Source organism: Cyphomyrmex costatus, unplaced genomic scaffold, assembly GCF_001594065.2.
Source record: "Cyphomyrmex costatus isolate MS0001 unplaced genomic scaffold, Ccosl1.0 scaffold116, whole genome shotgun sequence".
Taxonomy (NCBI): Eukaryota; Metazoa; Arthropoda; class Insecta; order Hymenoptera; family Formicidae; genus Cyphomyrmex; species Cyphomyrmex costatus.
The window spans coordinates 478,243-496,614 of record NW_017275130.1 but is presented as its reverse complement, the minus strand read 5'-3'; the positions used below and the strand labels follow the sequence as shown (position 1 = coordinate 496,614).

General features: G+C 35.6%; 1 protein-coding gene across 1 annotated transcript in view; it reads left to right on the top strand.

Annotated features, from left to right (window-relative positions):
* Window positions 1–6,905: 6,905 nt before the first annotated feature.
* Window positions 6,906–18,372, top strand: part of LOC108777661 (neurotrimin) — an 82,286-nt gene continuing 70,819 nt past the window's right edge. The window contains exon 1 of the mRNA XM_018544608.1: window positions 6,906–7,032. Coding sequence (XP_018400110.1) covers window positions 6,906–7,032 — 127 coding nt within the window. The remainder of the gene's footprint in view (window positions 7,033–18,372) is intronic.

Sequence of the window (18,372 nt, the reverse complement as noted above, 5' to 3'; positions counted from 1 at the left end):
GCTACATTTCTAATATATTTTATAGTTTTATAAATAATCGCGAAATGTATGATCGATAGAATTTATTGTCTCGAATGTATTTTATTTTGACACAGCGAAATGCTTGTTTCATTTAATTGCACAACAGTTACGATTATATTACGACATCATGAATGACGAGAGATTCAATGATCTGATTGTATAAATGTTTACAAAAATTCAACTTTGCACATTATTTTTAGTGCGATCGTAATTGTTATGCTCAACTTAGGCAGGGTAAGATTATAACAGGGATGTGATTGTACTCCGAATCTGATTTGTATAGTCTCGAAACTGCAGCTTTGCTAGCGCATACTGCAGCGTCCAAAAACGCGTGCCTGTACAACGATATTTTTTAAATGTTCTATACTGTCTAAAAAGAGATATTATACGTAAATAAATGAATTGGTTTTCTAACACGTACACATTATTTATTGATCCTACTCTTACATTATATAAATATTATAACGAAAACATGTTTATTAGAATGTTTCGAAAGAAAAAGGAACACAGATCTTATTGTTGCAGTCCTTTACAGACTATTTATGAAAATTTTCTTTAACTTTAATCAGGAAGGAATTAATTAAAGACGTTATTGTACGCGCGAAACCTAAGCTATAAGAAAGTCTTTGACAATCTTTTACAAATACATTTTAGATGTCTTTATAGTCCAGAAAACCACAATAATTAATTAAATTCGAGACTAACTCATTAACTGTAATTTAATGTTATATATATAACACACGATCAAAATCATAATTTTGTTCAGAAACTATAACGATCTCGCACTATTATTTTCCATTGTGGGAACTGTACTCTTATTTTATTACAACTTACAGTCTGATTAATCAGAATTCGATATTTTCATATATTTTTAAAACAGTTCTCGTACAAACTATTAGAAATAGTGCAATATTTGATTCGTTTCTGTACTTACATTCTATTACAGTGATATTGATTCTCTCTTTTCACAGGAAGTATATTAACAAAAAAAGAGAAACGAGAATAACTTTGTCTTGCCCAAAAGCGATTCGCAGAAAGAAAGCGGCGTAATGTGTAATCTAGCTGCCGAACGTAACTCCGTTTCTCAGGTGCATATGCCGGTCTCTCTAATCTCTACAATGGGAACCACACGCCATCCCCATCGACTCCTCCATTGCAGCGCTGGAAAAGCAGTAAAACAGTCCGTCAGTCACCCTCCATCGCTCGCACCGTTCTTATCCTTTTCAGACGTTAACAGTGCCTACCACTACGACCCCGGGCGCCGCATAAACGTCCGCCCGGTGAAACCGCGCGCGTGTCCGTGCGCCTGTGTAATAATCTGTATAGTGCAAGTACGGCGTTAAGGGAGTTAACGGTGTCATGTTACATGTATGCTCGCGGGTACTTACGCTGCCTGACTGCGGTAAGTTTCTGGCGGGTGGTTGTGAGCCACGGCGGGACTGCCCCCGTAGGCCAACTTGTCGGATATCTACGACTTTCGAAAGCTCGTTAGCCGCGAGCGTGCACGCTTAAACGGTCGCTAAATTGAAATCGATCCTCGACCGTCCCGCATCGATCGCAGCTACCTCGACGATTGGCGCGAATATATCCGCTTCCATCTGCCGCTCACCGGGCATGTAGCCGCATGGAGTACCTAGTACAAGGGTGCACGCGACAATTGCACCCGAATGAGTTCGGTCACACTCATTGCAACCTGGTTTTCCGGAATAATCGGAAGAGGAACGAAGATAGGGGCTCGAATGGAAGATCGAACTTTACCGTTGCGATAACATTCAAATTATTGAATACATGTATTCCGCTGCCCGAAACGCATGATGAAATTGTGATAATATTTCATTTATCACATATATCATGATGCGTTGTAAATAAAGACAAAGCAAATACAGTCTCGTAAGCAACGGGGAAGAATATTTTCGCGAAGTACTTTTGTAAACTTCAGATTGTACTGACTATTCGTTACGAAGTGACGAGTCAGCGCGAGTACGCGATCATGCGAATAAAATAATGCATTACGTTATGGAGCATTAATGATGGTATGGCGTGTCTCACGAGTCGTGGCACGCGGTGCCAAGATCATGAAGGTAAAGTTGCTTTTACAATGAAATTACTGACACGCAAAGTGACTTGGTCGCACGTTCTTACATCGCATGTCTTTGTCAGAAAAATTGACTAACTCCTCATCTTTGATATAAAATCGACAACTGGCAATTCGTAACACAGTTTATATATAAATATTTGTTTTAAGAATCCTCGATATCCGGGATATCGAGGATTCCTAATATAAACATTCAAACATTTCAAATTATGACGTTATAAGCAATGAATATATACACACATACAATATGTACATTATTATTATATATACGTATGTACATTAATTATTCTTTCGTCCTACGCGCGTCCATAAAACGACTTTTTCCATGCGAAAATTACTGCGCGCAAATTACGTTATGGATGAAATTCCCGTCGAGTACTCGCGCAACATCAAATTGAAAATTTCAATCTTGTTAGACTCACGAATGAAATATTTTCTCGAGCCACGTTTGAGAAACACAGAAGAAAGAGTTTCTCGGTGCGGCTCTCTCGCCAGATCCGTACCTACGGGAATCGCATGCATGTAATAAGCGAAAACAATTGTACGTAATGGTGCTGAACCGGAGGTGCGATTCCATCAAGTGGCACGCGTGCTCGAAATAGTATCCACGGCGAGCATGAATTATCACGCGAACCACTTCCATCGCGATTCTTCGTGGGATAAATCGTTGATAGGGATTGCACTGTGTGTGCTATGCTTTCCATGCCACAAGGTGTCCTGCCCGATTTCGATGTTTATTTACTATTTAGCGCTTGTTGATCCATTTCTCGTGTAGATAAAATACTATCGCGTGTATCGGAACTTGCAGCTACATGCAATCATGTAAAAACAAAAATTTTCTGCCACGATCGAACGCATGGGAACTCCGCGAGATTTTTGCTGCATGAGCGTGCATCGTGAACCGACCCGACAAAAATGGTGACAAAAAAACTATATGGACATGAAAAAAAAAAGCAATATTGCGTACGTATCACGCTACGGGTGGTAAAGTGAACAATTCGCTGATGCATCGAAGCGTAGAAAGTTACGAGAAGCAGCGAAAACAAATGATTGTTTTCCGTAACAATGCGTCGATAAACTGCTTTGTACTTCATCAATCGTTGCTTTGTAGTCTTTTTGATAGTACATTCGGAGTTTTAATAACGATTTCTTAATTCACCGTAGATGACATGTAGGGGCGAGCCGAGGAATTGCAAACATATGGAATGCACACGTAAACGATATTATTGCTGTATATTAAAGTAGTGATAACCTCTTATTTCTCACATTCAGTGACAGTCTCTGATATATGCTTAGTGTTGTTACTGTGACACATAAACACAGTTCGCACATGCTATTTAGATAAATATTATTACATATTTTTGATAATTTTATATGAAATGCACACGTAAACGATATTATTGTAGTAGATTAAAGTAGTGATAATCTCTCATTTCTCACATTCAGTGACAGTCTGATATATACTTATAGTGTTGTTACTGTGACACATAAACACAGTTCGCACATGCCATTTAGATAAATATTATTACATATTTTTGATAATTTTATGTGGAATAGAAGGGAGAATTACGAATATCTAGACAAAAAGTTTAATAAAATTAATGATTATTTATTAATTATGAAAGCTTCTCTTTTTATTCAAAAGCATATTTGATTTTAAACTATAGTAATTAACTCTATTATTAAATAAACTGTAATTTTATACACAAAATGATCTGATTCGGCATTGTCTAGCTTGCATAACGACGGGTGATTCCAAACAATAAAAATGATCTGATTCGTCATTGTCTAGCTTGCATAACGACGGGTAATTCCAAATAATAAAAATGATCTGATTCGGCATTGTCTAGCTTGCATAACGACGGGTAATTCCAAATAATAAAAATGATGTTTCTTTTGTTTGAAATTATCGTTTATATTTTGACAATAATGATATATAAATTGCTTAAAGTCAAATAACTGTAATTTACATAATGAGTAATTTAAAGTCAAATAATTAAAGTACCCTTTGAATAAAGACTTCTACTAGTTGATAAATAATCATTGGCTTTATTTAACTTTTCCTTAGGTATTCACAGAGAGTTCTCTCATTCTCCCCTAAATGATAGACCTATTTCAAACAGTCTGCTTGTCGAGTGTTTTGTCGAGTTTGAAGTTAACAGTCGCTATCACTATAGGCTAACAGAAATAGCTTATTTGTCGGTTTTCCAATAACTGTCAACACTATAGATGATTAAAAATAGAGAATATACGTACATCCGGTGAGGATGGTAATACTTTATAATTCTAGCGAATATACAAATGTACCCGAAGATTCCTAATTAATTAAAATTTAATAAACGTATTGAAAGCGATAATTGAAATCTGACGTGGAATGAATGAATATATCAAAATGTTTTAAAATTCATCCGTGCTAAATAAGAAGCAGATGCAGAACGAAATAAGATCGTTAGAATGATTACAAGGCAATGTAATTATTGCGAAAGTAATTACCTGCAAACTCGCTTTTTCTCGGCTTTTTCGACAGGCGTCCTCGTTAATCAGAGTAGATTTACAATTAGACAAGTTTTGTTTCTTACGTACGTCTTTATACAAATTAGGAAAATATAAATTTAATATTAATCATAAATGCATTAACAATCTTAATTAATTTCGTAAAACTCTAGTGTTACTTTACGTGAATATAATTATTAATAGTTTAAAAGTCTATTTTATAAGAAAAGATAATTTATCAATTCTTAATTTCTGATAAAAAACGATAAAAAAAACAAATAAAATTTTAACTCTGCATATATTTTAAATTGGTATTAAGTATTTACGTAATTATTTTATTTTTAAAAAGACCGTTTAAATTTTTTTCTATGAAAGAGTCTCATAAGTATTAATTGCACGATATTAAACTTCCATAACATTAGTTATTAATATAAGAAAGATGGCCGTAACGTTACAGACATATAGAAGTAATTAACTAAAAACTTTAAAACATAAATTTATTAATTCTACGCTTTTTAAATTTCTTAATATTGTCATTTCAAAATATCCGATTGTATGAAATGTTCCTATTCTCATTTTATGAATTCAATAGTTCCTCTTCTGTAAATAAGAAGCTCAACTGTGTCGCTTTGAAAGAAATAAACATATCTTTAAAAAAATTTCTGTAGATTACAATAATAAAAATATTCTCAATATGCATGTATATCTGAGAAAAAGATATACGGATGTTTCCGATTCGAGAAAGTCTCAATATCTTCCAAAGTTCTTCAAGAAAGTAATAACGAGATCGTGTGCTTCTTGCGTTCTATGGAGTCTGCGTGTATGACTGCACGTACAATTCTCCCCTTCGCCGAACAAGCGTACGCGTAAAACGCAATTGCATCGCGTTTGCGCTTCGTCGCGCTCTCGCTTTGAATCGTGCTCGATAGTAAACAGAGATATCTCCGCGTCTCCTCGTAGCCCATTCCAGACGAGCCGCGTAAGTCGCGAACGCACAGCACGATGCAGCACGCAGGCGCCCGCATGGTTGGCGGCAAAGCGGAACCGCGTCGCGGCGGTAAGCGTCGCGGCGCCCGGCATTTACTCCTCAGTTGACGTAGTCGCGTCGTCGACGTAGCAACATGCTCCCCGTTCTCGCGATCCCGGTGTTCTACGTCGCGACATGGGTATCCGCGCTGAACGATCCGTCATCAGGTAAAATAAAAAATTCAACGAGCATCCCCGGCAGACGCACAACTTCCCCGCACCGCTCTGCACGATCCGAACAGCGTTACGCACTTTATGCAATTATGCAATATATAATTCCCCTCCTCATGAATTCCATCTTAGCCTCCGATTGCGGTTGCGATTATAACTCGCCACCATGCGCGTCGTCGCTAAGACGCGAGAACCATTGTTCATCTCTCGCGATCGAAGAGCCCTTACGATCGAGATCCTCGTAAGAGAGGGGAAAAAAGAGTGACTCATTGCATCGTTTTTACGACTTTTCTGCACGAGGTCTGCGTATTTAACCGCGCGCTCTTTTTCTCTGTTTCTTTCGCTCTCTTTTTTTTTTCTCGAGTCTTTCCCTTCGAGAGAATTTTACGGTTGGCTTTTACGATTGCGGTTTGTTTATTACGTGGATGATAAAAGTCAGTAGGTGATTACGAGCCGGTCGTAATTTAAGCGAACGAGATTGGCCACGATCGAGTCGCCTATCCAACTGCATCGCTTCGAGTAGCGTCGCGTCGCGTCGCCAGGAGCTCTGTTCCCGCGGGAACGATCGTAATGCGGTATCGCAAAGCGAGTTTACGTTATTCCGTTGATCGCGATTGTGGGATACGCTGTTCAATCGTAAAATTCTCTGCGATGAGCCCGGTACCACAAACACTCGGGACTTTTCGCTCAATTTTCTTCACCGTTGCTGGGGTTGATCTTTCAAATCAATATTATATTGATTGGATAGAAAGAGTTTTTTGATTTTTAAAATTTCCCTCGTATCCATTTGAATTTCGGGCATTATAAAGCCAGCTAGTATTTATCGTAAACGGTAAACGCAAAATTTCATGTAAATGGGAACTCATAAGTTTAGCGTTGTGCCATCTCACTATCTGTTTTGTTCTTTCTTCAGCGTACACATCGGTCCTTCTTCTTTTCCATTTCCTTTCTTTTGGCCGCGCCAACCACCCGCTGCAATCGTCCTATAGCGAATCGTGGCAAGTATAAATTATCACAGCGGAAGTTAGTCCAGCAAACTCCGCCTTATCCTTTCGCGTGATAATAATTACTCTCTCTTTCTTGGCCAGTCGGCTGGGAAATGGGTTCTTTAGCCGTCGGACAGGACACCTTCCTAGATCATGCCGGCGATCGTTCCGTTTATTCACGCTCCAAGTGCAATTATTCGTACACGTCTCGCGATGGCGAGACAAACGGCAGAAAGGGAGGTAATCGCGAGATTTCCGGACACGTCGTGACACCGCCACGCGTCGGCACGTGGTATGCCAGCGGGATTAGGTGCTAGTGAAGTACGCCGGCGCCATTATAACGCGCCCCGCGCTGTAATCGTGCGGGGCTAATGACTTAACGTCGAATTATCACGCCGTCGACCGAAGGCTCCGTAAATCCACTTGACTTCATCCGTCCGTTAATTGCCCGTCTCTTACCATCCGAATTAGTCTCACATTAGTTGCGAATCCCGCTCGATATCCGATTGAAATGAGAGATTTGACGATTTTTAATCCGCGTTCTCGAGTCGTGTCACCTCGATAAGGCCTGTAATAAACACTCGCTCTCTCAATCTAGTCGTCACGTGAGTTAGCTATGCCAGAATGCCTCTCACAAAGAGATATAGATGAAAGCCGCGCGCGCTAGAAATCGTGACTTACAATTTTTACAATTGTTGCAGTCTTAATTCATGCATGGCATGCCGACGTGGAATTTTTATCTCGCGCAAATAAAACAGACAGTCTCTGAATATATTTTATTACATTTTATAAATTAGCACGAATTTTTTAGGGCTATTCGGGTGAACATTTATTATCAATATTTTGAAACTATCTCGACTTTTTACTATTCTTTTTTTATGTACTTTCAAATAAATTGTCCGGCATTTAGTTAAACTTATGTATCTTGAAATAACCCGATAAATATAACGCGATCAATTTGATAAAATTTTATTTATATGATTAAAAATATTAATTTGCCTTGCTTAAAATATACTCGTATTTTACAAAAAATATGTGTGTGTGTGTGTATATATATATATATATATATACCTATATAAGCTGTAATTATACTAAATGTAAGATTTAGTTGTACTAATATGTAAGATTTAGTTTCTACTTTATTTCCTTATCGTGAAAATTACTGTTTATGTGTCAGTAATATTTTGTTCTCGTAACTGTACATTATGAAGATTAATGGATGAAACAAAAATATCAAAAGACTGAGAGTTTAAACAATCAGAAAAGCAGAAAAATATTCTGTCTCTACTGTAAGATTAGATTTTTTCATATATGTTGTCATAATAACTATGCTATTTAAATTTCTTTATTATATTCGAATTATTTTAAACGGTATAAGTTAATCGCAAAATATATCAAGCATTTTAAATAGATTGCTATTTAACTATACTTCCAAATAACAATACTATTTTAAAAGTATCTTTTTAAATAGTATCACGTTTAGTATTCATGTAGTGTCATGTGGCCTTATATTGTCGTTGCTATTTTAGATGAATGTGTCTACGACGTGGTAACATTTAAAATTTAAAATCAAGATATGAGAGATATCTTTTATATTGTGCTTTTACAAGAAAAATAGTATAAACAAATGATAATATTAACATGTGATCTGATAAACTCTACAGGCTTTTTTGAAATTATCACAGTTATATTATTTAATAAGCAACATTACGTATATTTAACAGGCCATTATATCATTTTTATTCATAGTCTATATTAATTGTATAAGCATAATATGATACTTCATCGTAATTCCTGATACATGTAACGAGTAATTCAATAACGAAGTGACTAAATTAATATCTGAAACAAGTGCTTCTTAAAAGCTAAACGTCAATTCACCGAAGAAGCAATTTGATTTGTTAAGTACATAACTCGAGCTAGCGGAACAATTATCGCACATTTCCTATTTTTGGATGATGGCTGACGGCGCATGATTGACATACGGACTATATTTTATTCATACTGGAAACGACTCTACTATTACTAACTTTCTTCTTTTATTACTATTGCTCTTCTTAATACGCACTATAATTTCTACTCTATAACATTATATATTGATTGCGTAATTGACTTTTTAATATGAGTCTAAAATCCATTTTATTTTTATTACTAAAATTAAATTGTCTAATAAAATATTATTTATATAGAAATTTAACATATCATTAACTGTATTGAAAATTAAGAAGTTATAGCAATGTTGCAACATGTTTTTTGTTACAAGAAGGATTCAATTAAAATATAAGTAAAAGAATATCCACAAGATGAGTGTGAGTATGAACCATGTATGTAACATTTATTAATTTTTATCTGTTCCCTTATACTTTTGCGCATCGCGTATGAAACATAATAATTCATTAAATACAGAATACCACAATGATAAACAATGAATAATCTTTACAAAAATATCTTTATCACGAGAGGTAACAGAGATATAATAAAATTCAATCTCGAGAAGTGTATAATTATGATATCTTTAAGGTTTCTGCATATTTTTTCAACGCTGTGAAACAGTCTTTACTAATAGCATATCACGACGAGCAATTAATTGCGGGAGTCTATGATTGGTAAATCGTGTAATATTTGCCAGTGTGATTTTGCATTTGATTGCACCTAATTCGCAAACAGCAAACCACCGTCGACACACCCCCGCATGTGTATTTGCACGCAGAATCGGTATTAAACTGGCAATTCCGTGCCTCGCGCTGCGCTCCGAAATCTCCGTAGTAGCGAAATACGAACGCGTACGTTAGATAAATATGCGCGCAGCGAACACATATATATAAATACGCTTTTGCACATCCTATCTTTAGTACGTGTGCGGTTCTCAGTTTTGTTTTTCTGTTCCACGCACCGCTATTTCTCGTGCATCTACCTTTGGCAATGAGTAAAGAGGAATGTATAATGACACATGCGCGCGGTCCACTGCACCAAAGTGCATCAACGCTATTCGCTTACGATAGAAGCACTTTCTAAAGACGACGATAAGCTTCAAGTTACGTTTCTCCTACTTTTAATATTAAAACGTGTTTTCCATCCTTTTCATTTACGAATGCAATATTAGGATTGAATATATTATACGTATAGAATATATTCTTAACTTGCCGACAAAAAAATTCAATTTAAGCTTTACGAGATGTTTTCGCTTGTCAGAAAGTAATGTTACATTTAGTGAAATATTAAAAAAAATAAATATGTGTACTAAAATATTATTTTTATTACGGGACTATAAAAGTTTATCTTAAATTTCAACAAGAAGTTTTGGCGTATAAAGCCTTTTAATTATTTTATCCTCGTCTAGCTCGCCATTAAAGTTGAGTGGGGTACTTTTCGCGCGCGCGCGGTATTATTTTTGAAGCTGCTTAACTTTTGCGACTTATCATATTTTAATGCTATCATTAAGTGAAGTTTTATTCAAATTGCAGAGTAGGTAATATGTGAACTTCTTGAATCTTAAATATATTTTAGAGCTTCCATGTGTACAACAAAATTTAATGCATTATTTTCATTAAGCATAGCCACATGGACAGAACAGTTTTAATGAAGTATCTGAAAATGTGCAATATAGTTAGATACAGATCTAAAAATTATTGTGCAAAATGCTTGACAACAATGCTGCAAAGATTTTAATATTCTAATTATCAGTTTTAACGTACATAATTATTTTGAGGATCCAAATAAAATTACTTAAAAATTTGTATTTAGTTAATTCAAATGATCTTGCTGAAGTATTTGAATCTAGTTTTAAATAATTTAGCAAAAAATCGTTCTTTCCGCGCACAATTTTATAAATAATAGCTGTATGAAGTCAACTGTTAAAGATACTAACATTCTATATACATTTTTTCGTAAAATGTTTCGTAGATGTATGTGCTAAGAATGTAGACATAATGCAACGGTAAGATATACAGTGGCCGGGAAACTCATTAGGATAGAGAGCTGCGATACGTTCATGCATTCGGTGCCTGATATATCGAAGGCGACTTCAAAGTACAGTTCACAATTAGCTCGGTGCTATCGCGAAATTAATTTCTTTCACGCCCTAGGCGTGGGTGCACAATACGAGCACGCTCACATTTCTAATGACTTAAATGTGCTATTGGCTTATATAATATCCTGCTCCTTTTATGCGTTTAACATAATGACGTTATTAAGCTTTTATTGTAACGTTAATTCATAGATTTTTTCGTTCGCTCTTTTAGATAAACATAAATAATATTAGGAATATAAGAATTATTATCTTTCATTTACAATTATTATTCAAGACTGATTAATTAATTTTTATTCAACATACCTTTTAATCCTACATAGATTTGAATATAAACAATCAATTTGTACTGAAAGAAATGTCTACGTTTATATGAATAATGTTGGATGAAAATTAGCTAGGTATATAGGTATAAACAGCACGGTATGCGAGAGCGCGAGAATTGAAGACTTACTCTCCTCCATAAACTCACGTGGGAGTTGGCCTCACAGAGAACCGACGGGGGGTTAAGCGAAACGTTTTCTCGCGGCAAGAATGGAATTGTTAAACAGCGTTTCCGTGCTTGCATGTGCATGTCCCTTCGCGAGAATGCAGGCTAGACACCTGCGAGGTGATACGATCTCACGACGGGGTCGAGTGGGATACGACCGTGTAAATTATGCCAGCGTTTTGAGTTCGCTGCCGCGAATTCAGCTAACGACCTTTTAACTTCTCCGCAGCGGCGGATCTGCCTGTGTGTCGCGACGCGAAAGCGTGCTTTTCGACAATGAACGACGACGGCAAAACGAATTACACGCACTCCTCCGTTATTGACTCTTTACATTTGTCTCCTTCTAATTGTCACGCAAACGGCCGTTGCAAACGTTGTGCGCGTAAAGTTGCGTGCTTGTCTCTTACGATCGACCGATATGTCGGGGAACACGACGAAATTGGATCATTTCATCAGACAGACGAAAATAATGCACAACGTGCTAACAGTAACGTTATTGGAAATCTGACGAAGCGAATCGTTGTCATCGATTTTAATTCAATTTTACGGTTTCACAGCCTTTACGAATGCCTGTTATCGCGATCACCAGTTTTATCATATCTTCGTAACGATGTTTATTTGTAACAATATGTCAATTCGAATATACATATATATATGCATATTAATCTCATGTATTATATTTCTCATTGACTTCTCATTGACATGAATCATATATATATCTATCGTATTTCTCATATTTTTTTAAACTATACGCATCTGCCGTACTCTCTTAATATGCTTATTAACCTCGATCGGTGCGATATATGTCCTCGTTAGGTATATGCCATCGATTTACCTTGCATACATGTAATGCATAAAATTTCACAAATTAATTTATATAGACTATGTCTATTGAATAATTTCATTAGACATATTCTCTTTAAAAGTCTAGTTAAAAATAATTAAATAACATTTTTAATAAGATTTTAAGACATATTCTTTTGTGCCTTTTCTCCTTAGATAAAAATTAATTAATATCTTTAGAGCAGGTTAATTTACATAAAAGATTCTTATAATGAAAAATTTAACAAAATATTTCTGCAGCATTCATTTAAATATTTTAGAAATGTGATGTTACAAAAGTTAATATAGCGCCTTTTATGTATTTATTTGAAATGCTGGAAATGGAAATAAAGATAAACGGAATCGAATCAGAATGTTTAACCTTCTCTCTGTGTATATAAATATTTTAACCGTGTACAAATGTGTGATTATAACTCATACATTTTCAATGCAAAATGTAGAGAGAAAACTTCGATTGCATAAGTCTTCGTGAAATTGTATTGATTTTTAAGAAAATAGTTGTATAAAGAATTAAAAATTAAATTTATTTTATTAATTTGAAACGTGTTTGCACCCTTATATACAGGAAAAAGTGCAATACAAATGCGTAATAAAAACACAAAATTTTACGTTTAAAATCAATTCAAAAGTCAATACGACTTCTTGTGCTGACTTGCGAGCACCGATTTTCCTTTAACAAATATAACAGATGTGTTATGACGTTAACTGCAACCTGATTGCTTACAAGCTTAATGTCGTAGAATTTCTTTGCCGTATCTTTCTCCTTATCCATTTTTTCAATGTCGTGTTCTGAGTCATGTGTAATTCTTCATACTCTTTACGTCATATTGAGCACTCGCACGTTGTGAAAATTTCATAACTAATTACTAATGATAAATCGTAAAGTAACGCTAACGACGTTCGTCGAAGGAAAAAAAGGAACATTTATCACTGCCGTATTTTCATCGTCGGCCTACAACATGATATCGCTTCATAGTTCTGATGTAATTAAACCGTTGTTCATTTTCTATACATATGCTATTTTCACGTTAGAAAAATGATTAGTCTATAAAAAACATTAGTCATATTTTGTCTAAGTTACACTAATTACACTATTGTCGTCTTGATGATTATTCTTGGTACTTAAGTATTAAATTAAAATTAACAATAAACCTCCCAGGTCAAGAATAAATTGAGCAATAATGGTTGTTAAATATATCTATAAATCCATTATAATGATAACACTAATATACGGTACGTTTCGACTTCACAGAGTCCTCATCAGCCGTATAAAAAACCCCTTAACAGAATAATTTGTTAATTTATTTAATCTGTTTATAATTCAATTTCAATTTTTTTAAGTATTAAATTTTAATATGTTTTGTTATGGCGCAGATTTATCCCAAGTTACTTCATACGTTAAATCTGTAACGATTTAATTAATAAACTGTTTTTAAAATGAATCGTATTTTGAAAATAATATTTTAAAAAGCCAAATTTGAATGTTGTTACTGTTACCTTTTTTTAAGAAAACATGAGTTTAATATTGAGTGATAAAATATAATTTATTTTTAAAATAAAAAATTTTTGTATAGAAACAATTTATTTAATTTAAAAAAGTTTATGAACGTTTCCATGTAAATACAATATATACACAATTTAAAAAAAAACTATTGTATAAAAATTATTAACATTATAATATTTTTGTCGAGCAAAACGTTTATTTTAAAATTGCTCAAAAAGTCATATTTATTGTAAAAACAAATGTAATAGAATTGTTATTCATTTTATACAACTTTTTGCGTTTACTAATGTTGCAAATAAAAATGTTTATTTTAAATAAATAGTTTGACGAATCTTATTGTTATTATATTTTATAGTGAGACAATTAAAATTACTTACAAAAAGAGGTATTTTGAGTTAACACATGTTATTTTTAAATAAATATTTTATTGTTTACGCTGTCTGAATTTTATTATCCTAACGAAATCCTCTTACTATAACGTGATTTAATTCCATATACAGAACTTCTTACCTAATAATAAGATTAAATATATTTCTTAAATTGCATTTAAAAATAAAACTAAAAAAAGGAAATTATTAAATTATGTAATATTTTATATGTAAGTAAAAAAGGTACTTAAAAATGCATATAAAAATTGTTTATTTAGTTTAGAATTGTGTTTTAAAATCAACGAACAATCGGCACGCTGCAGTTTTCTAGAACTAGAAATTGTAAGATTTACGTAAAAGTATAATATTTATTATTAGACACCAAGATCCGCTTAAACCGAATACAGTTTTCTTTTCTTAATTGTATTATCCACGATGTACAGCAGTTGTATTTTCCTCTGCTTTATTCAATGTTGGCTGTTAACTCATTAACAGGAAAGCGAAGCGATTGTAACTACGAGCCTTACTGCTGATTAACAAAACAGTAATAACTACATCGTATATCACGCAAATTTATTGCTTGTCCGAACTGAACTCGTCTTCGCTGCTCCCGCAGCGTGGTAACTCTTTCGCGAATTAACAATCGTAAATTAACGATCCACCCAGAGTGAGATCTTGACAAATATATCTCTACTCTTTCTCTCTCTCTCTCTCCCTCGTTCGGCCGCATTTGCCATCGTTCCTTCTCTCGCGCAATCAATCACTTTATTTCGTAGGCTGCTCGATGAAAAATCACCGAGGTCGCAATAAATCACAAAACCGAGTTATGAAAGATCCACACGCGCGCTTGTCCACCGACCGAGACGGGCACGTGATCGCGATAGCTTTCGAAAGCGCGCGCGATCGTGATCCGGATCACTCGATTTTTTTTTTTTGTTGCAAAGTTGGATTTTTCGGGTACGGGTGATAGAATAGTGCGACCGTAACTGATGCGCATCTTTACGGTTCTTTCAATGTCAATACAAAAATTCGCCTACATCCCGTTCTCTGTGTCAACGTTTGCATATCTCGAATACGCGACGTTTGCGAGAGATGATCGAGATGCGGACAACTTTCACGATAGCTACGCCGCAACATTTATGCTCGAACGGACTTGGACTGTATCCTCGTCGTCGGTGAATTATTCTCAAATTGTTGTTGCCCGAGCATGGAACTCGAACTTGGCGAATCTGTGTTGATTCCGAATGGGAGGTTCGCCTTTATGCTCGCATTACGACCAGTTTGACAATTCGCGCGGATCCTAATGACCGCGTGCCCCGCGGTTCCGTTTGCAAATGAATTTATTCGTGCTAGACAACACGACGGGGTCCTTACCCCTTGTTTTCCTCGACATTTTACACTACTACCGCCGCTGTTTACGCGTCTTCCGCGACATGAGTCTCTAGTCGCGCTTTAGTCACGGCGCATTACACCCTTTGCGCGTAGGGCAGGCGTGCGAATGAAGAACACTCGATTATTCATTCCTAACGCGCGCGTGTCAGACACGATGTCGCATATCTTAAGAAAGTCTTAGCGCGCGAAGAGTGTTTTTACAAGTGGGTCGCGGACAAAAGCGTTCGCGATAATTGCTTAACCAAACACGATGACTATTTAAACAAAGCTATACCGGTGCGTCCTTCCCGAGTTTACTCGACCCAGTTCTATTGTCCCTCTGCCCTTCTCCCAGATCATTATAGGATTTCGAACGACAGTTTGGCAAAATCGAAGATTATCTTGAGCATGGAATGACTTCGTTCACGATCAAGGCGCACGATAGAATCGCTATCACTTCCCCAGAACCGATATGTAGAAGTGGAAATTCGTTTGCCGCCCGATGAGGTGGTTTTCCAGTGTGTCGGCGTACCGCGGAGGTAAAATCGGGATATCCAATTAACGGCACTCTTCCTGGGCAAGTGTTTAAACTCGAGTGAAGGCTGAAAACCCGCTGAAATACGAAATTCTCGTGGCCCGATTAACCCTGCTGCGCCGCGAAATCAATGAGTAACGGCAGGAAGAAGGTGAGCAAACCGGTGAGCGAGCTATTGGGCCGAGACTAAGGCAAGGAGGGGAAGGAGGACTATATAACCACCCATTATCAACCTCATTAAAGGTACCTACTTACCCTCCGTAGTCGCTCGCCCGACTCGGGCTAAACTCTCAGCTACTACCGAGGCTACCCGCCAACTCATTCCCGATTCTCGCGGGGTCGTGCGGGCGCGCGCGCGCGCAATCTCGACACGCCAAGTATTTTACAGTCAGTTATTTAACCCCAATTAATTAGTCTATCCGCGTGCCGCCGCAACTTTTCCACTAGCTACATTCTCCGCTCGCTTGGAGCAATCGTTATGTTCGCGCCGCGTGCCGTCCGTATCAGGCTACTTCGTTACAGATTATCACTCCTACGTTCGCAGACGGTCTCGCACCTGGCTTATTTTTGTTCCACTTGTCTGTAGATTTCTGCCGCGATCATATTTCACTGCGGCTAATCGTCGAATGTACCTACTTGTCGACGGGAAATGTTGGCAGTAATAGAGGGTCAATTTGATTCTTCTATTCTTTTTAATCACTTGCTTATAATTATACCTTTTTGAAAAGACATTTCGATATATCAGATAGTTTCAAAACTTTTTATTACTTTTGACTCTTGCAAAAAAAAAAGAGAATGATTCATATACATTAAAAGTAATATTATTATTTATATTATAAATAATTATTTTATTGATATAAGGCTTTATTTTATTCAATACCTTTTTTTGTAAACAGCTTATAAACATCGTTTTATATATGAAAGTCCTTATTTTTTGAACAAAAGAAAGTTTCAGTAGTGAGACCAGTACCAGTACCTGTCATTTTTAAACACTTTTCTATGCAGATTATTATTAAGGGCCAGAAATAAATGCTAATCCAGAGAGATAACTGAATAAGGTGGCTCATACAAAGTCTCCTATTCAAGTTGGATTATCTTTAACTTTGGTGATTATCTCTAACTATATGAACGAGTTATTCTAAAGAAATAGTATTTCTTTATTATAGAGATCACTACCTTTTAGTTTTTCCTCTATTAAACTTACGAATATGCTTCAGTAATATTTTGATAAAATTACAGCAGCCCAAATTAGATGAATCTATATAAACGGAAGAAACTTTGGTTGGAACAAGAGTGCTACTTCATTTGTATAATGTCTTATATTAAAAAAAAGTTTGGCAATTATATCTACCATTCGATAGAGCAAAATTTCAGCTTTAAGAATTTCTTTTTTTAATTTTGCAATACAACGATTATTAACGAAGTTATAAAGAATCAAAATCAAAATTTCTCGTTTTATTTAATTCCATGGGAACTCAGTAATAAAAAAAGCTTAGGAACATTTAAAAACCGATTTTGTAGAGGAAACTTTAAGCTTTCATATTAGAAAGTTAAAAATTATTGCAAGTTTTTTTGGGCACCTGACAAACCCACAATGTGAGAAGAAAATTTCTCATTTTGTTCAACTAGTTTTCTATATGTGAAAATTACTAAACTCGTAGAAACTCAAAAAACACAGTAACTTTAAAAGTATAAATTTTAAACTATAAAACCCTTTTCTTTTAATTTAAATTTCGTTCATTTTTAACGAAGTTAAAGAAAACTCGAATTTTGGAGTTGGTAGCACTATGAACTTTTGTTCTGATCCAATAGTTACATAATAAATAGATTATCGTTCACTTTTATGTACTTCACAATTTTAAAAGCTATCTCAATATAACTCTCCTGCATGACTTTGAAAAACCGATAGGGGGGTACTAAATAATTTAGTATAATTATTTTCTGCAGAGTTCGAGCTTTATTAGTTTGCATATAGATTGTCCTTTGTAAACTATAAATTAATTCATTTGAGGTGTGTGTTTGAAACTATGGGGGTCGTGTCGCAGGTAACACGGATGACCGTTGTTTACCGCAGAATTATTGTCGCTTGGTTAACAGAATGTCGACATTAACGTAAATTACACATGTTTGATACGACAGTCTATTATCGTCTATTCGTAATTAACCGTCGATGAGCCTAGTTTCTTTTGTGACCAATAAATTAGTACGTCTCCTTTGGAAATTAACGGAGGACTGCCAATACTCTGAATCTCACATTTGCTTGTACTGAGTGCATCTGTACACCAGCCTCAATCGATTACGTTCCGTTTTCCATCTTTGACTACAATGCGGACGAACGGTCGTTACATTCGTTAACGAAGCAAGGCGGATTACACAGGAACCTAAGATTTTTTTCTTGTGTCAAACCATAGATAATAAAAGAAACAAAAAATTCTCCCTGAT